At 34.3% G+C, this 26,227-nt stretch overlaps 2 protein-coding genes and 2 non-coding genes across 4 annotated transcripts; 3 read left to right on the top strand and 1 right to left on the bottom strand.

Annotated features, from left to right (window-relative positions):
• The first annotated feature begins 1,768 nt into the window (after positions 1-1,768).
• On the top strand, positions 1,769-12,069 carry LOC132564242 (small ribosomal subunit protein eS8-like). The gene is made up of 6 exons (XM_060228916.1): positions 1,769-1,804; positions 2,361-2,467; positions 6,637-6,736; positions 7,897-8,072; positions 9,002-9,137; positions 11,907-12,069. The coding sequence occupies exons 1-6, from the start codon at positions 1,801-1,803 to the stop codon at positions 12,014-12,016; spliced, it is 633 nt and encodes a 210-aa protein (XP_060084899.1). The 5' UTR covers positions 1,769-1,800; the 3' UTR covers positions 12,017-12,069.
• On the top strand, positions 2,998-3,074 carry LOC132564785 (small nucleolar RNA Me28S-Am982). The gene has a single exon (XR_009554910.1). It is a non-coding gene; the product is annotated as a small nucleolar RNA Me28S-Am982 (small nucleolar RNA).
• LOC132564793 (small nucleolar SNORD12/SNORD106) lies at positions 8,517-8,614 on the top strand. Its single transcript, XR_009554911.1, has one exon. It is a non-coding gene; the product is annotated as a small nucleolar SNORD12/SNORD106 (small nucleolar RNA).
• A 9,080-nt stretch (positions 12,070-21,149) lies between the features above and the next one.
• On the bottom strand, positions 21,150-24,791 carry LOC132564300 (transmembrane protein 205-like). The gene is made up of 4 exons (XM_060228974.1): positions 24,751-24,791; positions 23,149-23,318; positions 22,812-22,969; positions 21,150-22,287 (listed from the first exon to the last, which is right to left on the bottom strand). Exons 1-4 carry the CDS (start codon positions 24,762-24,764, stop codon positions 22,003-22,005), a joined length of 627 nt encoding a protein of 208 aa, XP_060084957.1. The 5' UTR covers positions 24,765-24,791; the 3' UTR covers positions 21,150-22,002.
• Positions 24,792-26,227: the final 1,436 nt, after the last annotated feature.

The raw sequence follows: 26,227 nt of genomic DNA on the forward strand, positions 1-26,227 counted from the left end.
TGTGTTTGGCTCTATTTGAGAGGTAACATTCTAAATACATATGTACATTGTATATGCTGTTATAACGGTTTCTAGAATGTACATGTATTTTCATCTGTATCAAAAATCATCCCAACGCACATCTCATATTCTCAGTTTCACCCAGTTTACTGATAATAGGGATTTGTTAATTAGTTGGGTCATGTATGGCTATTACAACATATATTTCAGATTCTGAATTTCGTGACCCACTGGGTTTTTTGTATTTTTTTCTCTTCACTTTGCTCATATGGAAACGTTTGTTTAATATTGTGATATGGTGAAGCTGAAATGTATATATATATAATTTTATATGTATGTATACATAAATGTTTGTATATATATATATATATATATATATATATATATATATGGGTGTGTAATTATTTTACGCATTAGATTCATCCAGAGACGTATATATCACACTATATTTGTATTATTGCAAAATTCTCACACAATTTTGTCGATAATTAATCTCTATGCTTTGAAGACTTGAAGACAATATGGTTGATGCCATATATCATAGTGCCTGAGAAGAATGATTAAAGCTTGCAAAAATATGGTTTGGTTTTCGCAAAATATCAATCTTCATTGTTATTTGTAATAATTAATTCGCAATAAAATATCAATCTCCATTGTAATATACATTGTAATAAATAATACATCGCAATAATGAATACATTGTAATAAAGAATACCGATTGTAATAGATAATACATTGTAATAAATAATGCATTGTAATAAATAATACATTGTAATAATACATTGTATTAAATAATACATTGTAATAAAAATACCGATTGTAATAAATAATAAAAAATATTGTAATAGATAATACATTGTAATAGATAATGCATTGTAATAAATAATACATTGTAATAAAGAATATCGATTGTAATAAAGAATACCGATTGTAATAAAGAATACATTACAATAAAAAATACCGATTGTAATAGATAATACATTGTAATAGATAATGCATTGTAATAAATAATACATTGTAATAATAAAGAATATTGCAATAGATAATATGTAATAAATAATACATTGTAATAAAGAATATCGATTGTAATACGATTGTAATAGATAATATATTGTAATAAATGATATATTGTAATAAAGAATACATTGTAATAATAGATAATGCATTGTACATGAATAATAATGCATTGTAATAAACAATAATAAAAAAATATCGATTGTAATCAATAATAAATTGTAATAAAGAAAAGATTTGTAATGAACGGAATCTTTGAACAAACATATGCTTGGAAATTTTAAGATTGTTTACGATAAGGATGTAGGTGAAGTTCAGTGTATGTCAACATAGGAAAATGATAGGTTCATATGTCACGCAGAGAATACAATATTTTGTGCATGAATAATTCACATGGCCTTTATCGTCTGAAATGAATCAAGGCGCTATATATGTGTTTTACGATTTAATTCAGGTCTAAGATATATGTACACGCAAACAAATTTGATAATGACGAGCGTTACAATATACATTTACATATGTTTTCAGATCATACAGCTTAAATTAAACCAATTTTTATAAAAAAAAATGTAGAATTCAGGAAAGCAGTTGTTTATATAAAAAAAATGTAATGGCAATGTTGATGTAAATAAGTAATAAACATCAAAGGTAATGGCAGGGCGTGTGTTATTATATTTTCTCCACGCGTACGGTTAACGAAAAATACCCCTTCGTGGACCCCATAGTTCTAGCGCGAGAACTCAACGAGAAATTGCGAGAAACGTCCTTTTCCGGTAAATCGCCATCATGGGTATGTGTGGAAAATAAACGTGACATTTAAATCTTCTGTAATCGGCTTTCTCATTTCACATCAATAGAGATTTTATAGCCATAACAATAAATTATATCTTCAATTTATATGATGTGTGTTGGTCATGCTCTAATATATCCAAATCAAATTATATTACAATATATGTGAGACAAAATCTCCATTCGCTGACCTGTGTTTATACACTACATTTATCTAAACATAAATAAAACTAAGCATCTTTCTTATTTTAGTAACTTAGAAGATGATTAACAAGCAACTGCTTACGTTTTCTTTGCACTGTTTTGTGAAATAAAGGCAGTTGAATGTTTGGTGGTCAGAATAATTTGATGACCAGTTAATACTTGCTATACAAGTTACATGCTTGCGATGATGAAAAAATCTTTCCCCAACTTATCGACATATGACGATGTCAAAGCTGTAAATACATGCCAGATTTTCTGAAGCAAGCGTTTGCCATATCTTGATATTGAATTTTCGTTGTCTCGTAATACTACGTTTGATTAATAATTAAATTGGTGTACTACCTGTTTGCCAGGTATCTCCAGAGATAAATGGCACAAGAGGAGGAAGACGGGAGGGCGTATGGCCCAGTTGCACAAGAAGAGGAAGTTTGAGTTGGGACGCCCTGCCTCGAACACCAAGGTATACTTTCCTGTAAAGAAAAACTGGCGTGTCTACCATTATTGACACACATGGTGCCTGACTGTTGTTAGCCAATGCTGGCCATGTACACATTATTGTATAATGGCATTCGCATCTATAATTTTCATCTATACAGCTGGTTACTTAGAGTGTAGCTTCGGTTTCTGTGCTATTCATACCCCCAACATATTTTTTATCAAGGGAAAGGGAGATCGGAGGTTTGAGACAAGTTATTTCAACTTATACTAATCTCTCTTGTTGGCCTGGATGTAAGCATGCAAAGGGTCTTATTGTGGGAGGAAACCAGAGTGCCCGAGGAAAACCCATGTGGTCGGGCAGGTGACCCTTACCTTTTCACGTCCATTCCAGGTGTCGAACCCCGGACGGCAAGGTGAAAGGTGAGAGCGTTGTCACTGCACCACCCGACCACCAAGGGTATGATTTCTCTTACCTATGAAATTATGAGAATGAGTACAATGAGTTTTTTTTAATTTAATGTAATATGGTATCTTAACTTGAAGAAAACAAGGAATCGATGATGAATGAAAATTACACCATCTTTCGACTGAAATGATGCTGATGGATAAATTATTATCAACTGATGATTCCATGATGATATTCTTGTTGAGTCATGGTAACAGTAATAGATCCAGATAAAAGTGTCTTATAAATTATAAACAATTTTTTAAACAATTCTGAGTTTTTCTGACCTGAAAGAGAACTTGTTTTGTCTTTAGAAAATTTAAACATTTATTTTTAAATACACAAAGCTCCATCCCCTGGAAATGTCGCATCATACATCGGACAGATAATATACAGGCTGTGTAAAACCATCTGTATTCAACCAACTAAGAGGTCTAGATGGCACGCTAAGCAAAGAACTGTATGGGGGACAACTCACAACCCTTTTGAACTGTTTGAAATAAGGTTTCAACAGTATGGCTGTAGCATTGGTTAACTTGGACTGTACAAAGATATTATCACGAATGTATCCAACATCAAAGTTGAAATGGACATAATTAAATGGACATAATTAATCTAAAGAAAATAACTCAATGAGGTGCTTGCGATGATGGAAAAATCTTTCCCCAACTTATCGACATGTGACGATACTAAAGCTGTTATAAGCCAGATATTTCTGATGCAAGCAAATCAAATCTCTAATCCTTGTTGGATTTTTCAGGCTTTGTCAAACAAAAGTATTCATATCCAAAGATCAGGATTTAAACAATATATTGATATGGGCAATATGCCTACAGGCTAGCATTGTTGTCTAAATATTGTAAAATTCATAAGTTTCGGTGATCTTTCCTCATTTTAAAATACCTGGATATTTTCCACAAAAAAAGCTATAAACTGAGCATTCCCTGTATATAGCATATAAGTTACCAATTTTATTGGGACAACTTCAGAAGTATATATGATTATTTGTAAATTCCTCCATGAACACGCTATTTTGAAAGTAATCTGGAAAAACAAAGCTTTTTAAATTCCATTTGACATATTTGCATATGCGGATACAACTTTTGTGTACACATAATCTCCTTTAATACTGCAACAAAGTTGATATGCTTGTGATGATGAAAAATCTTTCCCCAACTTATCGTCATATGACGAGTTAAAAGCTGTTATATATTGCCAGATTTTCTGATGCATGCATATCACAAGTTTTTATCAGGAACGTTGTTGTTTGATCTGTCCCTGTTGGTTGTAGAGATTTGCCTACATTTTAAAACATCAGATTTTCACAAGTGAATAAAAAAGGAAAGAAAACATTCAGGATCCTTCAAATAAATAGCATGTAAAACTTTTCTATTTAAATGGGACAATTTACTATGTGTTAGTTGTCATTGGACTTAAAGGTAGAATAATTACTGCTGTAAATATTACAGTTGACAAGATTTATGCTAAGATGTATAACCAGACGGCTATTTCAGTCCAATCTAAATAGCAAATACATTGCATGACAGGGGGAAACTTTTGTTTCTTAATTCAAATAAACGAAAATTATATTCATGCATTTAAAATAGTAAGGGGGGGGGGGGAGTGAAAATAATTCCTATGTGTTAATGGGGATGCAGAAATTATGCACAAAATGACACAACAATTTATATGTTTGTGATGATGAAAAATCTTTCCCCAACTTATCGACATATGACGATGTCAGAGCTGTACATACATGCCAGATTTTTCTGATGCAAGCAAACAATGGTGTCTAGCTATGTATAGATATTTATTTATTGTAAAATTGTCAATTTCATTGTTTGTAGGCCTACTTGTCATACTGTAGCTAGTCAAGCCACAATTAACATACAAGTCATTTATTGTTTATTGTTTAGACATCAGCATAAGTAAAATGATATTGATATCTTAATACACTATGGAACATGTTTGATCCCAGTATTGGTGACACAGAAATTTAATCATTGACAATTCTATCGTGAAGTTGGTAAAAAAAATAACACAGCTTGTAATGATGAAAAATCTTTCCCCAACTTATCGACATGTGACGATGTCAAAGCTGACCAATAGCCAGATTTTTCTGATGCAGGCATGTTCACTGATGTGTGAAATAGTTCTGTAGAGAATACTGATAATAATTCAGAAAATTCCAATGATTGTTCTTAAAAAAAAATCTGCAATTTGATTTTTAAAAAAATAACATTCTTGTATTACCAATAGAAATGAACATAAAAGGTTTGAGGAATAGAGAGTATGTCCCTTTCTATTGCTTTATGTTTTGAATTGATTAAGATCTGGAAATATTTAAAAAAAAAAAAAAAACAAAAAAAACAAAAAAAAAACGGGGTTTTCCTTTGGAATCTGTGATGATTAACTCAACACCATCTTTTGACGGAGACAGTGCTGATGGATAAAATTGTCAATTTCATTTTTTAGACCAAGTTGTACTGTAACTAGTCGAGTCATGATTAACATACAAGTCATTTGTTGTTCATAGTATAGACATCCGCTTTAGTAAAACAATGTTGATATCTTAATACACTATGGAACATGTATGGTCCCGGTATCGGTTAAACATAAATTTAATCACTGAAAATTCTATCATGAAGTTGGTAAAAAGATAACACACAGTTTCAGCTTGTAATGATGAAAAATCTTTCCCCAACTTATCGACATGTGACGATGTCAAAGCTGACCAATAGCCAGATTTTTCTGATGCAGGCATGTGCACTGATGTGTGAAATAGTTCTGTAGAGAATACTGATAATAATTCAGAAAATTCCAATGATTGTTCTTAAAAAAAAAGACTGCAATTTTACTTTAAAAAATAACATTCCTGGATTACCAATAGAAATTAACATAAAAGGTTTGTGACAGAGGAATAGGAAGTATGTCCCTTTCTATTGCAGGGTTTTCCATAATTTTGTTAGTAGTAGGCTGTGTAGTGAAAGTAGGAGGCTGTCCTGCCGTGTACATGTAGTCGTGTATGGAACATTATTACGGAACTGGATTGGTGTAGGCGGCCAAATGATCTAAGTAGCCGGTCAAATTGGTCGGCGACCGGCTCTTATGGAAAACCCTGCTATTGCTCCATGTTTTGAATTGATTAAAATTTGGAAATATTTTAAAAATATGGTTTTCCTTTGGAATCTGTGATGATTAACTTAACACCATCTTTCGACTGAAACAATGCTGATGGATAAAACATATTTCTGATGATTCCAAGTAAACCATACAGAAATATTATTTTATGAGAACAAAGTTTTTTAAAAATAAAGTATAGAGTGTGTGGTGGGAAGTTTGGGGTTCTAGTTGAAAATATAGGAGAGTGTTTGGTGGAAGTGCGAGGTTCTATTTGCATTCAAAGATAACCCGGTGCTTGTCCTGCTTAATTGTAAATGCTTTACCAGGATTTCAGAATTACATTTAATTAGATTAGTTAAATTGGAATCGATGATGATCAACAAACACCATCTTTCGGCTGAAATAAAGCTGATGGACATTTAACAATTTACCTGATGATTCCAAAGATAAAAGATACTTTGGTATAAAAATAGTTGCCTATTGTAGCAACAACTCCCCACATGTATTTGCTGGATTTTCAGTAGAAATTTAATAAGTCAGCTTTTAATTGAGGGAGAAAAACATTCCCATGAACTGATGAAGTGTCAATACAGGCCATTTTACCTCTATTGTTTCCATTGCAGCTTGGCCCCCAGAGAATCCGAACTGTGAGAACCATGGGTGGAAACAAGAAATTCCGTGCTCTTAGGTTAGACAAAGGAAACTTCTCTTGGGGATCAGAGGGTAAGAACCCACATGTCATATCTAAAGCTTCAAAAATGCTGTACCGATATTATATAGTATGAACCCGTACAACTTTCAGAATTGAAAATACATTTTTGTAGCAGTTAGTTCTTGTGAAAAAAAATCACAAATCATAAAGATTACAGTGTGAGGGAGCAAAGGGTTATTTAGCTGTGAAATATTCACAAATCATAAAGATTGGTGTGTGAGGGAGCAAAGGGTTATTTAGCTGTGAAAAATTCACAAATCATAAAGATTGCTGTGTGAGGGAGCAAAGGGTTATTTAGCTGTGAAAAATTCACAAATCATAAAGATTGCAGTGTGAGGGAGCAAAGGGCTATTTAGCTGTGAAATATTCACAAATCATAAAGATTGCTGTGTGAGGGAGCAAAGGGTTATTTAGCTATCCTGGTGGCAGATCTTGTTGTTCCTTAATTTTTGGTGGTGGAATATGATTGTCCCCTTGCAACATGATCTCCTAATTATTAATATGTACATTTTCATATTGCATTTTAATTTGTAGTATGTTTCTTTGAATTTCTGAATAGAGAGGAAATTATAGTCAGTATGATTTTGATGGCAGATGAAATCTTGTGATGATGAAAAATCTTTCCCCAACTTATCGACATATGACGATGTCTAAGCTGTTGATACATGCCAGATTTTTCTGATGCAAGCAGATAATGAATTTTGTCTGATACATTGCTATTTAAAAAGGGCACCTTTCACTTGGGAAATGAGCTTACACAATGATGTTTTAGATTTGTTATTAGTATTCAGTGTTAAAGACTAATCTTTATAACCATCTCTTAGAGGACTAGTGTCATAATACATATATAGTACTTAGCATGCTGGTAGAATTGACGATCAAGTGTCAAGATTGACTTGGCTCCTTTCAAGGTCCTAAAGGTCTGATGTGTTGAAAAGAATTCAAAATCTGGACACCCAGAGACCCAAGGTGGTTATATTTTACCAAACACATAATGGACTTAAAATATAGGGTCTATTTGAAAGGTCAAATATAAGTAATATATACTTTGGGAATAACATCACACTTCCTATGGAAATCAGTTCAGATGAGCAATTGTCAGGTCTAGTAAGCAATATCTTTTCTATAACCTGAATGAAATCAACTCATATTGATGGTTTTATTGCTACAGCTATTACCAGGCAGACTCGTATCATCGATGTTGTCTACAATGCCAGTAACAACGAGCTTGTGAGAACTAAGACACTTGTCAAAAGCTGCATCATCCAGATTGACGCCACCCCCTTCAGACAGTGGTACGAGGCCCATTATGCCCTTCCCCTGGGCAGAAAGAAGGTTGCCAAGCTGGTGAGTCTATGGAGCTATGTTATCATATAGCTGCTTATTTTGATTTGTGTAGAAAAAAAACTTAGTGTCTCCATGATTATACTCGTTTAGATCAGTGAGGAAGCTCTCCAGTACTGAATGGAGTTTCAAGTGAGATGTAGGAATTTAATCTGTCTGCTTGTCATGGCAGCTTGAGGTGTTTGAATTGATTTAGACAGAATAATGAACATATATACATTGATTTAATTGCATATTAGCTTTCCTGAATGTTGGTTGCATTCCAACTTGACTACATGTCACGCTAGATTGAATCAATCCAATAATTGGCTGTAAACTCAACATGATGTAGATATAGTAAATCCTTATTGATTGAGCTTAAATATCAGCTATCAATCCATACACATTCAAATATAGCAGTATCAATTTCAGGGATCAATGCTCAACAATTCTTATTTACTAAGTAAGGTTTGTGCTTGTGATGATGAAAAGTCTTTCCCCAACTTATCGACAAATGAAGATATTGGTGCTACTTTAAGCCAGAATTTTCTGATGCAAGCATTAACCCCGGTGTTAGTAAATATGAGGTCTTTAGTCTCTGGTTTGGGTTTTGGATGGGGTATTTTTGCTTCAATTTTGGAAGAAAATTGATTAATAGGGATGGAACCTTTCCTAAGTGAGTTGCAAATTTCAGGAATTTGTCACATATATAAAATAGGTTCAGTTCTGAGTGGAACCCTTGATCGGGCCAATTAAGCACTAATATGATTTCAGGACTTTACGCTTTCCATAGTAGGAATAGATTAGTGACAGACAATATAAAGACATTTCATCAATCCTTATGACATTTAATGTCATTATGAAAAGGTTTGTCTATGGTTTCGATATCTTAATAGTTGTACCAGAGTCTGTAATAATAAATGTAGTAACACTAACAATGTTTCTGTTTCCAGTCAGAGCAAGAAGAATCTGTTTTGAACAAGCTGCAGTCTGCTTCAAAGAAACTCGTGAAAAAATACAAAGAACGACAAAAGGTCGGAAAGGTGGATACTGCCTTGGAAGAAGAGTTTTCATCAGGACGTGTTCTAGGTAAGTAGATGTTATGTCCTATGTTAGTTGACAAAGTAGAAAATTAGAATGGTCAAGATCTTTCTTTTGATCATTTGGACTATGTTGATGAAGGCATTTTCACTTGAGGTTTGCACTGAAACCAAACAGATAGCCTTTTGAAGCTTAGAAATTAAATGGACCCCACATGTTTCTTCAAGTAATCCATCAGAACGTATACAGTACACCATTTGATCTGAAACGATACGCAATTATAAAATATCTAACATAAACTGTTACATACTTAGATAGGATGGAAGTGTAAAATGAGCGGTCAGCATTTGTACAAATGTTACTTTCTCCTATCTCTCCGAGCATGCTTCTTTTGGGATAGCTATGGGTTATCATGCCATGTTGACTGGGGTTCAATTCCAGTCTGGACATGAATGTGTATTTACCTGTCTTGTTGCATATATGCACTTGATGATGATGCCAATTTTACATGTATTAGCTGTTGATGTTTCATGAAATGTCTTGAATTCTGAAAGTGCACAAAATATGTATTTGCTGGAGTAATAACTCGGACAGTGTTGATCAGTGTTGTCTGCTACAGTTTTCCTAACAATAGGTCTGCTCAGTGTAGCAATGTAGATAGAAATTCATTTTCATCCTGGCAACCAAACCCAGATATGAATGCAGCAGATTCGAGTACAAGTTTGGGAAGCTGAATGTAATAATATTGGGAGTTGAATATTACAGTATTGGGAGTTGAATATAACAATATTTGGAGTTGAATATAACAAATATTGGGAGTTGAATGTAACAATGTTTGGGAGCTGAATGAAGGAGTTGAATGTAAAGTTAGGATTGAAATATTACAATGTTTAGAGTTTTTGTTTAAGGTGTTGGGAGTTCAATTTTTTGGAATTTGTATACAGATGTAGTTTAATATATATGTAGCTGTATACTATTAACAGTACTTCCATGTTGATTTTAGTTGATTACTCAACGAGGAATGACTTAAGGACTTGATGATGATGATGATGATGATGATGTTGACAAATTCACATGTATTAGCTGTTGAATTTCCATGAAATATGTCTTTCAATTCTGAGATTAGTGTGAATTTTGTACACATCTCCATCAAAACTGTCTTTTGTTCCCAACATTTCTGTGTCATTAAGCATTGTGTTGAGACTGTTAAATTAACATTTGAATTTGAACGTCTATTGTCAGGATTCCTTGTTTTGGAATAAACAGAAATCACAGGGTTAAATGTTGGATGTGAAATTATCACAATACTGTAGCTGTGCATTAAAACTTTGTGTTGTATTACATGAATTAAAACATATTGGGACAAATACATATTGCAATAATTCAGTTATATACTTAAAGTTTCTTATATAATAGACAAGAGTAGGCTGATCTGGAAAGGTCTTTATTGTCATTACTATGACATATGCACTTGATGATGAAGATAAGTTTTCATGTATTAGCTGTTGATATTCCATGAAATGTTTATTATTTCTGAGAGTGCTGGTCGTAAATCAACTAGAACCATCTCAAAGTTGTTCCAGTAATCCTTAACCCAAGGATGCTAGAAATGATTTACTTTGTTCAGTTTTCTGTTTATAGCATCTAAGCAAAAAATTAGATACATTCTCTGGGTATACATGGATAACCTTAAGTAAAGCTGGAATACTGGGCTTGGATAAATGATTTTCTGGAATAGCCCTTACTTTTGGTTAAAATTCTGTTCGTATTGTGAACTTGAGAGCTTTCACTAAACCACACCTAATTTGCTCCACCAGAAGATTGCAAGCAGAATGATTTTTCTGAAACCAATATCAATTTGTAGAACTGCAGAATTATATAGTGTATTTTGAGTGCAGATTGCAGTCCATGTGCGATATAATCAGTAATATTAGTAGCAGTATGATGATATCTTTGATAACTGGAGGGTTTAGGTTTGCTATGGCCGTTCTGGTTTGGCGTATAGCCTTTACCCAAAGATAACATGTCATAGTTACTCTGACTGCCAAAGGTGCTATATCATGAAAATTCAAGCAAACAAAAAAATTCTTGTAACATGTTGGGAAAATTGAGGGTAAGAAGCTAGGCATGAAAATATGTTATTTTAAGAGATCATTGTATATGGTTTATGTACAAGAGAGATTTTGACTCTTATAGTGTGAAAATTATCTTCAAAAGTTCAGGGTAGGCTCAGAATTGAAGGGTAGGTAAGGTTTCCCAGATCAAGAAAATATTTGTTTTACCTTAATGGTTGACATCAATATTTGTAAGGTAGACATTTCCATTCTCTGAAAGTGATTATTTCTGCAGATAATTACAAAACAAAATAATTAATTAGCAGTATGATGATGTTTGATGACTGGAGGGTTTAGGTTTGCTATGGCCGTTCTGGTTTGGCGTATAGCCTTTACCCAAAGATAACAAGTCATAGTTACTCTGACTGCTTTATCAAAGACTATATCTCCTTAGATATACACCAACTTACTCGCTAGATTGTAATGTTAAATGCCTTGGTCACTAAAAATGTTAAATTATATATACATTGAATAAGAGCTTTGTGGTATCATTGTTATGGCAAAATTTTAAAGAAAAAAAGGATTTATAAAATCATTTATTAGCAGTATGAAAATATTTAACCAGGAATGTTTGTCTCCAATATAGATACCTGTTCTCTTTTCATTTTGTTCCATTACAGCTTTTAGTAGTAATATTTATGAGACATGTTTTGGGGCAATAAGAAACCATGTATTGACTCTGTACATTTTTTTATCTTTGCAGCTAAGATTGCATCCAGACCAGGTCAGTGTGGTCGCTGTGACGGTTACATTCTGGAGGGTAAGGAGCTGGAATTCTACCTAAGGAAGCTCAAGACCAAGAAAGGGAAATAAACTTAATTTATACACCTGTGATGACTGTGCCAGAATAAAGGGGAGACAAATCACTGTTGTTTTTGTCTTGTGTTAAACATTGCCTTCCAAAAGTTTTTCAGTGTAAAAAAAAACCAGAACTTACTACATACATTTACAACCATTCCAGCAAAGTACCTATCCTAGTCCAGGTCTCTAGGTTTTGTGCAGAGGTCCCAAGCATAGAATTCAATTGATAGTGTGCATGTTCTCTTTGGGAGCGATTGCATGGGATTGCATAAATGTCCCTTTTAACATAAATAGAAATAGGTCTAAACCACTATTTCCAGTTAGATTGGACAATCATACTGACTTAATACATTGCATTCTAATCGGAAGTATTAGTCCAAAAGTTCAAATATGTAGATCCCTTTCACTGTAAATACTACTAAATGGCAAGTCATTTTCAGCCCATCAGCTCTTGTTCTTAAATTCACACTTCATAGTGCTTTCTTACACAACAATCTTTTAAATATGAAAGGGCAAATGTAATGGCTCGCTTCCTATAATAAAAAAAATCCACTCAACTCGTTCCCATTGGACCAATCAAACTCCAATGTCCACACTGCTGTGTTAGTGTTGTTGGCTCACGAACATCGGCTAGTCTACTTGTCATACAGCCTTGATTCTTCCGGAAGTAATTCATTATTGAGAAGAACCAGATGGAACTTTCTCGAATGTGTAGCGTTTGTTCACTTGGTCCTATGTTTTGCCATTTTGATTCTAGACCTGATAAAATCAAATTGACGAGCAGCCATCTTGTTTGACAATGAATGTTTATCACTCAAGAACTTGGGATCTTAATCCTAGTTATGTATATTCCTCTTGGTCCCTTATTGTGTCCATTTGATTTTAGAACCGACAAGAAAATCAAATTGACGAGCAGCCATCTTGTCGTTAGACCAAGTTTATCACTCAAGAACCTGGGATCTTAATCCTAGTTAATATGTATATTTCTCTTGGTCCCTAGTTGTGTCCATTTGACGAGATAAATAAGATGGCCAATCTTTTACTTGTCCCAGATATCTGTTGAGGACAGTCATGAAGTCCTAAATTATCTAGGTTGGTGAGATATGATACTTTCAAGTGTACTGATGTTAGTGAGCTGAGGAAACAGATTGACCTACAATTGTGTTTGTATCCTTTAGCGACACTTTCTTCTGTTGCCCGAAACAAAGTCGCATTTTTTTACTTCTAAAATAAGGCACGTGGTAATGAACCTGTAGAATGTTTGGATGAAGAGCTACCAAGTTAGTTTGAACAAACGACTTTGACCTACTTTCAAGGTCATAGGGTCAAATGTTTTATAAACATTATACGACTTTTACGTAATTTAGGACTGAAGCATGCTTGGATAAAGGGCTGCATACTTTGTTCAAAAGAACGACTGACCCATATGCAATATCATGGGTCAAATGTTCTTAAGATTTTCAAACGTCTTCTCAATAACCAAAAGGTCTAGGATACTGATATTGGCCACGTAGCATGCTTGAATTAAGAGTTTCGAGTTTGTTCAAACGGACGACCTTGATTCACAAGTTCACATGGCCCAATTGTTTAAATCTGACAACATCCCAATAAGCAAAAGGTCAGATACTATCAACGGGTATGTTGGGGTAAAGGACTACGAACTTTGTTTCAAATGAATGACCTTGACTGACTTAAAGGTCTTAAGGGTCAAATTCGTAACACCCCCACCTCTCCCAACCCCCAACCCCCCCCCCCCCCCAAAAAAAAAAAAAAAAAAAAAAGTCAATGACCCCTTCATTACGCAAAGGCGAAGGGCACTAACAGGCTTATAGCATGCTGGTATAAAAGTGGACTAAGATTGTTCAAAATAATGGCGTTGGCCAATTTTCGATGTCACAGCTAGGAGTCGAATATGTTAAAACCACTTTTATCTATAATAAGGCCCAGGGATCAGATATTTGCCCTGTAGTGTACTGTGATGAAGGACTACGACGTTTTTCTTTCAAATGAATGACCTTGACCCTAAGTCACAGGGGTCAAATATGTTGAGATATTTACGCAACTTCAACTCGATTCGATAACCTAAAGGTCCAGTGTGATATTTGCTGGGATTAAGGGCTACTAATTTTTTCCAAATGATTCACTGGAGAGGGTGAGTGAAATTTAGTGAAATTAACTTTTTTTGAGTTTATTGAGGTAAATTACGTTTTTTGATTGTTTCTTTTTATTCAAACTTTGTTTGATTCCACAACATGAGACGGACGTTGATTTTATGCACATTTTATATTTGCACTACATGAACAATGTTTCTATCTTTGTTGACAAGATGATTACTGTGACATGTTACAAAAATAACGATATTATTGACAGGTGGCCGTTAAGGTGCTTGTGCTTCTTGTCCTTATCGGTATGGCTGACATGGTATTACAGACTTCAGTCGTTGACTCAGAAATTAGAAAAGCCTAGAAACGGGACTGGTTTGCTGTTGTAGTTGTGTCCTGAGGCAGGAAACTTTACCATAATTGCTAGAAACGGAATGCAACGGTCCTCTCGTGTGTTGTTAGAGGAAGAAGCTACCAGCTTGTGTCCAGGGCGACTCCTCCTGTAAACGACCACGGTTTCCAGGGGAGATAAATCTTGCTCAAATATCATTTTAATATTTCGAAAGTTTTTTAAGAGACTGGTTTTTTTTTTTGTAATTGTTTTATTTTTCAAGAGCACAACACAATCAAAGAACAAACATAACAATATATCAGATGGATTTGATTATCACTCATCATCACCTATTTGAGAAAAACACACGTCATCATCAGCATTCTCATCACTCTCGATCACACTTTAGCTCATATAATCATCATCATCATCATCATCATCATCATCATCATCATGTGATCATCCATCATCATCATCATCATCATCATCATCATCATCATCATGTGATCGTCCATCATCATCATCATCATCATGTGATCATCCATCATCATCATCATCATCATCATCATCATGTGATCGTCCATCATCATCATCATCATCATCATGTGATCGTCCATCATCATCATCATCATCATCATCATCATCATCATCATGTGATCGTCCATCATCATCATCATCATCATCATCATCAACATGTGATCATTCCTTATCATCCATCATCATCATCATCATTACGATCATCATGTGATCATCCATCATCATCATCATCATCATCATTTCCACTCAACACCACCATCATCATACATACATACTTTACACCTCATCACTATCATCATTCATAATCCATCATCATCATACACACCTAATATTGTCATTCATCCAAGCCTTACACCATCAGCATATTCTTCATTTTCATTGTGTGTGTCCTATTTTTTTTTTTTTTTTTGAAAAGAAAAAGAGAGGGTAAACAAATAAATAAATAAGTAAATAAAGAGAGAGGGAAAGAGAGAGACAGACAGGATAAAAGTCAATAAAAGGAAAGACAAAGATAAAGATATAGAAAGCGAAATAAAAAGTAGAAACTGACGAGTAAAAAACGGGGAACAAGATAATTTATCTTGGGGTAATTTTCAAAATCTCAAGGAAAGATGCAGATTCAATATTTCTTAAAGAAACGTTCATAATGAAACTGTCAAGGGTATTGGGGAAAGGTTTTAGAAAAAATAAAAAACTATCATCAAAAACACAGAAGAATTATTTATAGAGTAAGAATTTTTTCCCATTTCTTCCATTCATTCTTAAAAAGTTCAAGAGAGTGGTCTCCCTTACCAGTAGCAATATACTTTTTAATATTATGATGATCCTTTATTAGATTTACAAGGGCATTTATGTTCAACTTACTGTTCAAGCATCTAATTTTATAGATATATTGCTTAATGATTATATTAATCTCATTGTCGATTTTACTATACACTTTTCTCGCAGAAAAGAAGCCAAACAAAATGGACTCTTTGTTGAGAGTAAAGGGGATAAGTAGTGCCTCTAGAAGAATTTCAAAGCTTTGCAGAAAGTTTTGAACCATTTCACATTCCCAGAAGATATGATTGATAGTTTCTGTTTCAGATTTACAGAAGGTACAGAATGGACTGTCAACTATGCCTGCTTTATAGAGAATAGAGTTTGTTGTTAAAATATAATGCAAAATTCTGTACTGAAACCACTGGAAGTTAGAATTATTTGTTATTTTAAAAGGTAAGGTAAAGATATTAGCCCAGATATGATCTTCAAAATCGAATTGTTTGGCCCACTTTTTCCTTCCAGTGGGAATTTCATTGTTTTCCACAAAACATTGATACAAATCTTTAGTGCCCTTTAATTTAGAGAAGAAAGGTTCTATGCTACAAGGGATAAATGGCAAACAGAAATCAGAGTCTAAAATTCTCTGCAAGTCAATATTATTCCGAATAGAGTTCAACAGCCCTTGAAATCTAAGAAAGTTTGTTTTTAACCCATATTTCTCAATAAATTCATTAAAAGAATAAAAAGTAATTGTACTTTTATCTTTAATCATATCATTTACCACCCTTATTCCCTTAGTGAACCAATCTTTATAAAAAACAGATTTCCCACCAATAGTCAGCTGTGGATTATACCATAGAGGAGTTTTAAGAGGAGACTGCTGTCTACCTTTCTCTTTAGACTTCAATATCAATAATTGCTCCCATGCCTTAAAAACATCACACCAAAACTTATTTTTACATTTTTCTTTACAAATCTTAAAATAATCACTTCCACAATTCATAGCTATGTCATTATTTAACAATCTAGAAAATAAAATTTTCCACTTGCTCGTAGATGGACTTAAAAATCTCTGGAGCCAACCTAATTTCAGTGCGCTAATAAAGGCTTGAATGTTAATCATCTTTAAACCACCTTCAGAAAAATTCTTGGTGATGATATTTCTTTTCACCTTATCAGTTTTCCCACCCCACAAGAAATTGAAAAGGATTGTATTTAGTGAATTAATGAAAGTAGTATTTGGATTAGGAAGAGCAATAAATAAATGATTAAATTGAGAAATTAAAAGTAACTTTATGATTTGTATCTTTCCTATAGGTGTCAATATTCTTCTACTCCAAGCCTTCATCAAAGATTTTAGTTTAATTAGTTTTTTGTCAAAATTCATTTTAGGCATTTCGTGCAGATTTACACTAAAATCAATACCTAATAAAGTAAATTTCTCTCTCCCCCACTGTAGATTTAATTCCGGAAAAAAAAATATCTGTACTAAATTTTTTATTGCCTATCCATATTACCTGTGTTTTGCTTGTATTAATTCTTAATCCAGAGACACTTGCAAATAAATTCAGCTCAACAATAGATTCACCCAAAGATTTTTCAGACCCGTCAAGTATTAGGGATGTATCATCGGCATACTGTGAGAGAAGAATGGGGAAGTTGCATACATTTATACCTCTTATGTTTTTGTTATTTCTTAATCTAATAGCTAAGATTTCAGTGCATAATATAAAGATATAGGGTGCGATTGGATCGCCCTGTCGGCAACCACGCTTGATAGTGAAGAAATTTGACAAGTTCCCCCCTTGATTCACTGCTGAACTAACATTTCTATGAAAAGTTTTCACCCACTTCCTAATACCCTCCCCGAAGCCAAAAAAGTTAAGCGTTTTATCTATAAATTCCCATGCCACTGAATCAAAGGCTTTTTCAAAGTCAACTATTAGGAGCATTCCAGGTATATTATTTTCCTCAGTAAAGTTCATTATATCGTAGATAAGTCTAGTGTTTTCACCGATATAGCGCCCAGATAGAAATCCTGTTTGGTCATTTTCAATAAGTTTACCTAGAACAGATTTTATTCTATTTGCAATAACCCCTGATGCAATTTTATAAACAATATTCAAAAGTGAAATGGGGCGCCAGTTTTTTAAAAAGTGTCTCGGTTTGTCTCCCTTAGGTATACAAGTGATAATTCCTTGTCTTTGTGTGATAGAAAGTTCATTAACTGAGTATCCAAAATTTAGTGACCTAACAATAAAAGTACCTAGTTGTTTCCAGAAGCATTTAAAAAATTCTGTAGTGAAGCCATCAGAACCAGGACTCTTGTTATTCTTCATTTTACTAAGTGTTTTACCTGCTTCTTCAAGTGTAATATTACCTTCTAGTGATTCTGATTCTATATTGTCTAATTTTGGAACATTAAAATCATTCATAAAATCTTCCAGATTAACATCAGATATATTATCTGAGACACCATATAATTTCTCATAAAAATCATGAACTTCAGTTAGAATTGCACACTGATCTGTAATTAACACCTCATCTTTCTGAACTTTGGGAATTATTTTTGAAGTATAATTTCTGTTTTCTAGGCCAAAAAAATATGATGTGGATTTCTCCCCTTCCTCTACCCATTTCGCCCTTGATCTGATAATATTTCCTTGTATTTTATGTAACCTAATTATCTCTAGTTCTTTTTTCTTATTCATCAGTTCAACTATGTCCATGTTTTCACTATTTTCTAATTCCTCTATAGACTTCTTTAGACTTTCTTCTCTAATATTCTGCGTTTTTTTCAAATAACTTGAGTAAGAAATTGTTTTTCCCCTAATTTCCATCAATAAGACTTCTAAAAACAACTGATCATCAATACTAAAGTGTAAATCTGAATCTGACATTGTTAAGATAGAATCTAAATTATAAACAGGTAAACAGTATCTGACTTTCATATCTTCAATACAGGTCTTAACCAGTTTCAGGTATTCCAAATCATTTAAGAGTGAGTTATTGAATTTCCATAACCCCTTTCCTTTTTTGAATTTATTAAACTTTAAGCTGATTTTAGGAATTGAATGATCTGATTTATATCCTGGCTCTATAGAAGAATTTACGCAACTGGATAACAGACACTCAGACACAAGAAAAAAATCAAGTCTAGCCTGTTTAACCGGATTAGTCCTTCTCCATGTGTATCTTCTAGAAAATTCATGATGTTCTCTAAAAATGTCTACTAAACCATAGTTTTCCATGAGTTCACCTACCTTTTCTCTTGCCTTAGGGTTATTTACATTTTTGTAGGTATTATCATAATCTATTTCTGGTTTTAAAACTAAATTAAAATCACCACAAATAATAACATCAGAGTTTCCTAGTTCCTCAACAACATCAACAATATTACTATAAAAGCCTGGATTATCCTGATTTGGACCATATATAGTTATGAGAGTAATTCTTGAACCTTCAATATTCATATCTAGGGCCAGAAAATTACCAGTATCATCTTTCTTTTCCTTATTAACCTTATATTCAAAATTATTATTTATGAGTATAGCTACACCCCTAGCATTGGACTTATAGAAATTAAAATAACACTCATACCCCCATTCACTTCTATAGATGTTTTCTTTATCTTGAGTGAAATGAGTATCCTGTAGACAAAATATATTACATGATTTACTTCTCAAGTAAGAAAAAACGTCTTTTCGTTTTACCCGATCCCCAAGACCCTGACAGTTTGAACTCAAAATCGTTATGTTATCAGCAGTATGTAGTAATAGACAAAAAGTAAATATAAGGTGTAACCCCAATCATTTTCCCGAAGCGAAACTTTGCCCATTTTCGTCAGAAGAAAACAGAACAGAAAAGAGACAGAAAGAGAGGAGAAAAGAAGAATAAAAAGTATCACAAAGGTCTGAGTCAAGACAACTTTACGACTCCGCGCCCTGAAGCAAAACAGTTAAGAAAAGTTTACCAGGCAAGACTCGTGCACAGGAACGGGAACGAGGTACAAAAAGGAAGTAGCCATTTCTACCGGAAGTACTATAGTAAAGATTGAAAAAACTAAGGTTATAATCCGTATTCTCCTGAAACTAGTGGAGGAAAAAAAAAAAAAAAAAACGGGTTCAGATTTTGAGTAAATCAACAACGTAACAATAGAAATAAAATAAAATAATTGAATCCACTGATACAAAAATTATGAAAATGTATAGCGGACCGATAGTTAGTGAAGAGAGAAAGGTAGAGGGAAAAAAAGAGGACGTGTTAACCTAGCTAGTAACGATTACTGTATATGGATCATCTTGTTACACTTATTGTGTAACGATAAACAGAAAAATATGACATACCTTAAATATCGAATTCCTTAATTCCAAGGTATAATTTCCAAGGGAACTCACACACATAAATTATATCACAACACACAAATATTATATCACAACACATGCACCTAGATCACGACTAATCGGTAACCGGGTAATTCCCGGAAAGGTCCATTACCGATTTAGCGTGACGCGATCAAACACATTGTCACTTACGAAAAATCGTCCCTTTTGGATCGTCTGAAATTCTCGTCCTTCATAAGGAAATCGTCAGTGAGAGGAATATCAAAAGAAAGCCTACGCTTTCTACCGTCCATTAGAATAGCATACAGAGACTGGTTTTGATTGGCAGTTAAATGATGTGTATTTCAATTCCAATTTAATAATGTCCCAGTCTTGGCGCATCAAGGCCCGTGATTGTTGTTGCTATTTCTCTTGAGGGCTAAAGAAAATTGTAACCATATTTCATGTACAGTGTAGTTAATTGTATAAATGAAATTAATACGATCCTCGAAACCCAAACGTAGTAAAAGGACAATTTATGTAAATAAAAATCCAGCTCCTAGCGTCATAGATTATTACGGTATATTTGTGTCAAACATTACCAGAAAAAAAAATAAACGAAGTTCGTTTGAATGTATTTGGAACAATTTAGGGCCAGCCCCAAAAGGCAGGCAATATTTGGAATTTTTAGTGATGTTTAACTGGAAAATGCATGCCACGCTTTGTTCCTGGCTCTTCAACACGTCATAAACTGTCGACAAAAATGCATTTGCAAGTGATACAGGTATGTTCGGCCTGTTGACCGAAATTTTCCTGTTCTGAGTGAGTACAATATCTCGGCTTTCCTTTTATAAAAACCTAGTCCAATGAAAGCTAGTGGGGCCTCTGCATCTCGGGTCTTATGAGGTTGTAATGTACACTTACAACGGATTTTATACTTAGTGTATATACAAGTTACTCAATTATGACATCCACAAAGATATGAGTCAGAAGCCTTTATGTTTTACATATATATAATGATATCCGTCTACAGGAACTGTTGTGAACTGGAGAAGCTAATTTATATAGCAATAAAGATAAACACATTTACATGTAGTAGACAGAAATATTTATTTACCAAACATCTGCTTTATTCGGTGATATTCAATACAGAAACTGTGAACATATATTTCATAGGAATGTATATGTCTATTAAAATATTGAGGTTTAGTTACTGTACTATCTTATGTAAGTAATATATGTTGGCTAATCAGTCGACTCATACTTAAAGTCCAGTCAAGTGATCGATTACCGAGGGTTTTCAGACATCACAAAGCACGATTCACATGGTGTTGTTTTCTTTAAAGTAAAACCATTGAATATTCGTTTTTACAATCATTGGATGGTCCTACGGTCTCGTGGCATCATCGAGCCGCTTCTTTGTGTTCTATTGCTATTCATAGACGGTGTATGTCACAGGATTTGTAAGAGAACGATGGAAATGCTGATACGTCAAACACAATTCAATCTTAACGTCAATGAACTGATGGCTAAATATGGACCAAGAAAACGATTTTACTTGCGAGACCTCTGGAAACCTACAATGAGAATACGACCATGGCCCCACGGCCAAACACCGGCTACTTTAATCTTGTCAATCCAAGAGAATTGTTAAGTTATCACCAGTTACCATCAGTTAACAGGGTTTACAACAACAGAACCACTACGTCATACTAGCATAATTCTATCCCTCACATCTTGTCCGTTTAATGTCTATTTACTGGTGTGTGTACTTGGTATTTGGTGAACTTCCATACTTTCTTAGTAAGATACCAATACCATCAATGACCTTCAATACTCAATTCTGTACGGATAAGATGGCTCTCAGTCTGGTGTCGAACTTCCGGTATGGTTTCGGAAGTACCGGAAATGCGTGACACAGTACCCGCGCTCCTTTAAAGCGCGTCAGACGTTGTTTGTCATGGCTATGTAGTACAGATGGAATGTATTTGCCGCCAAGCCGATCATATTGATCCCGCCGCTTAATCCATGAGATAGCCGGAAGGTTCTATTGACGCATGCGTATTCTGGGTTCATAAGGAGGTCAGATAGGTCGGTGAATCCGATCTCGTAAGCTTTGCCGGACTTCTTCTCCATTGAGAATCGCATTAGCATACTGTCCACTATGACAGGAGAGAGGAGGAAAGCGTTTATAAAGTCTGCCCCTAGGCTCACAACTAGGGCGACTATCTGTAACAAACAGAGAAGTTAAACTTAGTAAATACGAACGTGATGGTTGACATTTTGTTGACGTACAATTCATGATCATATCTGGCTTTCCAGGTTATTTCTAAATAAAAAAAATGAATTGCTACATTCGTTGAATCAATATAATAAGTTGATAATTATTGAAACAAAACATCACACCATTCTGAACGTCTGAATGTTTACTTCATATCTAATTCATATGTACATATTGATTAAATATGTAATGATAGTGATGTATGGAAAGGGCGTGAATTAGGGATAACTTGTTAAAGAAACGGATTTATTTCAAATACAATGTATATGGCTTTTGTCAGAATGTTATGTACGGAAAGACGACAAAAGTAATAAAATTACTGTTTTTATGTGCGTAACCGACGGAAAATGATTCAGCAAGCAGAACAAATATTGAGCGTGGTGATTTTTAGAATCGCATTTAAGTTTACAAATATATTTGTTGTAATACATCTCCTGTACATGAACGTTTTAATGGTTTACATGACATTTACCTGTATAAATACATCGTCGTCGCCATGTTTATGACGAGATACAAAGGTTGCTATAGTGACTGATGACGTGACGAACCCGAAACAGAAAAAGAGCGGGAACAGTTTACTTTGCACGTGGCCAAACCATATACGTGGTAGGTTAAAAAACAGCAGAAGTCCTGAAATAACAAGCAGAAAGCAATGACGTCAGCAGCGGCGAAAATTTAATCTAATTTAATTAAACAACTCGTATGATACCCTCGTTATGTCTAATAATGGTACTGAGACCTGAAATATGAAATATTTGCGATGGTCAACATGTTACATTTGCAAAGAGAAACATCATTATCAGTATTACCTGCTACAAACGTCATCCAAAATTGTGCTCCATAATGTGACACGAATGTGAAGAAGTAAAGGAAGTTGAAGACCTTTGAACTTTGGTCCGTCGAAGAGTTGCCTGGATACAGGGCAAAGCTGAGAGATATTGTAGCCAAAATTGCGGCGAGGTAGCGAACTTGTGGAATTCTATAAAAGGAAAGATTCTGATGTCAATCATATACTGTAAAATCACGTGTTTTCGAGGGTCTCAATTTTCGTCGTTTTAAAAAACACCCTTTCGTTCACAGTTTGTGACTGGATAATGTTCAATAAATTTGTACTAATTCCTACCATGACATAATTTGTGAATAAAGAAAGCCCACGGAAAGAACGAAAATAAATCCCCCGTGAAAATTATTGACGAAATAACATTCATGTATACGTCATGTAAAATATAAACAAGCGGAGCGTCATGGGATTCGCACTACATAGTGTTGAATGGGAAATCACGAAGAAACTGAGGCAACAAACGTGGATAGCCTTCTAGAGTTTTGATATGATTATGAATCTTCTGTATGAAAATGACTAATATAATTCTGCTGCAACATCAGCGATTCGACTTTTTTCCACGTCCCTTTTCATTTCTCGGCCCTCTTTTGCTTTCCAAGACAAGACATAACAAACTACCTTGCCCTTTCATTAACGGTGTGTGCGTAAAGATTCGTTTGTCTCCTGCCAAGATAATGTCACACTTCTAGTACGACAGACCTCTCATATATTGATAGTACTCTGTCCTATTGGTCTACAGGTACTATATAACATGACCGGCTGGGGTTCAGCTGGCTGTTATCGGATCCTCTCAATATACTGAAATCTAAAAATCTTAAATTTACACGTGATTCTTATCTATCCATATACTAGTCATTAGAATCGAGGAGGATAATTTTCTTTAAATTATACACATTTATTATCATTATTGTATCTAATATATATTTGTTTTCAAATTACACCGTAATTTTAATACAACTCTGAACGCTTAATTGAATTCTACCGGTCCAGGTTATGATATTGCAGTGAAACAACACTTTAAAATGCCCTGTCGCTGGCATCGCTGGTCATGTACACCGCCTTCAAACCAAATATTTCTAATGCACAAAGGAATCAGCCTGCTGGCAATTGGTATATCTCATCATTACGACATTTAAAAAGCTATGAAGATGTACATATTTTCTTAACTAGATGCCTTTCCTTTACGTTTTAGTTGTGATCAGGCGCGTGACACCTCTAACAGCGAAAAAATCCATGCATCCATACCAGGAATACCAGGAATGCATAATTAAATAAAAACGTCATTATACACATACTTAATCTTCGACACGTGGAGGGAATCCCCCCAACATGAAGAAGATCAGGAATTAGGGAATCCCTGTCTAGTAGGGAAAATCCTTGTCAGATAGAGGGGATCCCCAGTTTAAAGATCGCGTCCTTGCCAGGTATTAGAGGGAATCCGCGGAAATCCAGATGAAGTAGTCGGAAGGTCGCCTTAAGGTCGAGATAACCTCAATGATAGTGATATAAATTATAAAAGAACATGTCAGAAATTTTTGAATGTGTAGTTCATACCGGTGGAAAAACTTACCTTAAATTCATCATGGTGAAGATTGAGACAATGACTCCGTGTTAATACCACACACTATCTTCCTTTAAATTACCTAAGACAAGCATATATATACACATTACAGTCTGATGGTCAGCACGTACGATTTCAAGTTTACGTCATTCTTTGAAGTATTTTGACAAATCAACGCACATACATCGCGTACCATACTACGTAATGCGGGGTCGTCGGTACCGGGAGTAAAGACGTTCGCTTGTGTTATCTTACTACCAGCCACTGAAGCTTGTGTAGTACCAGACATACCACTGAAGGAACTCCGAACGTCGTTGTTGTGTGACGAGTAATGTGTACCGGTCTTGTATCGTCAATAGCTTTGTCCATTATGACTCATTCGCTGAGAGGCCGTAATAGTGGACGTAAACCCCGTTAGATAGAATGAAGTCTATTATGGAAGCAGCATAGTACAATCTGCTTGAAATGATAACTTTATACACTATTGCGTGAACGAAGGGTACCGTGTGGTATTTCAATCAGAATACCAAAGATTTTTTTATAAAACACGTAAATTTGTACACAAAATTTCTTTTTACAATAAATTTTTTCTTGTTATTGTTATCATATGATCAAGAATTTCCCGTTTTTAGTTACAACGTGATATATTTATCCAAGTTACATGAGATATACTAGCATCAGGAAACGCGGTTATGAAAAACGATGTTAAAAGTGTTTCCATGACAACAAATGTTCGCTGTTATGTTAATTTCGCGGATTTGCTGTACCGTTGAAAACACCTAACTTAAAAAAAACTTTAGTTACAAAGCATACAGTGAACAATCTTTTAACAATTTGTACTTCTAAAAATCCATCGCACAAATGGGAATTAAGGCATTACATTGTACTAAGATCAATACATAACGAATCTAGTCTTGAAACTGTCATTTGTGTCCAACATTACGGACCCAGCTGGACAAATCGAACAGCTTGCTGATTTAAACATATTTTATTATCAATATTAGATAAATGGATGTGAGAAAAGTTCTAGCAACTTATGAACTCTTCTCCATAAATGAAATTACAAGTAATTACTATACTGCACGTGACACATATTTGTACTATAAATATGAAGATAAGTAATTCGTAAACGTACAATTGTAAGTTTAAATCATTTTGTCAAAAGGAGGAAAAGACGAGATGATAGGATAGAAAGAAAAGAAGAGAAAAGAGAGAGTATAGATTTTATATCAATTTTATATCAATTCAGTGCCGACTACAAACAGTTCAGAATTAGGTAGTGGTAGTGTTTTATTTACATTTGAACGGATTTAACAATATTAATAATGAACATGTATGGATATAGTGAGTTGTGTCTTCAATACCAACACCACGTTTACAATTCGGGGATTGACAAATACCGTGAACCCTATATAAATCTGAACGCGAGCCACTACAGTAATGTCTAATGCGGTCATGTATAACAGAGAGGTATCGATTATTACAA

This window comes from Ylistrum balloti, unplaced genomic scaffold, assembly GCF_031769215.1.
Source record: "Ylistrum balloti isolate Yb309-2 unplaced genomic scaffold, AGI_CSIRO_Ybal_v1 Utg369680, whole genome shotgun sequence".
In the NCBI taxonomy this organism is placed as follows: domain Eukaryota; kingdom Metazoa; phylum Mollusca; class Bivalvia; order Pectinida; family Pectinidae; genus Ylistrum; species Ylistrum balloti.

Coding starts and splice junctions, on each gene's coding strand:
- LOC132564242 (XM_060228916.1), top strand. Junction 6,737..7,896: donor CTTCTCTTGGGGATCAGAGG/GTAAGAACCCAC, acceptor TTATTGCTACAG/CTATTACCAGGCAGACTCGT. Junction 9,138..11,906: donor TTCATCAGGACGTGTTCTAG/GTAAGTAGATGT, acceptor TTATCTTTGCAG/CTAAGATTGCATCCAGACCA.
- LOC132564300 (XM_060228974.1), bottom strand. Junction 22,970..23,148: donor TTGGATGACGTTTGTAGCAG/GTAATACTGATA, acceptor TTGTTATTTCAG/GACTTCTGCTGTTTTTTAAC. Junction 22,288..22,811: donor ACGACGATGTATTTATACAG/GTAAATGTCATG, acceptor TGTTTGTTACAG/ATAGTCGCCCTAGTTGTGAG.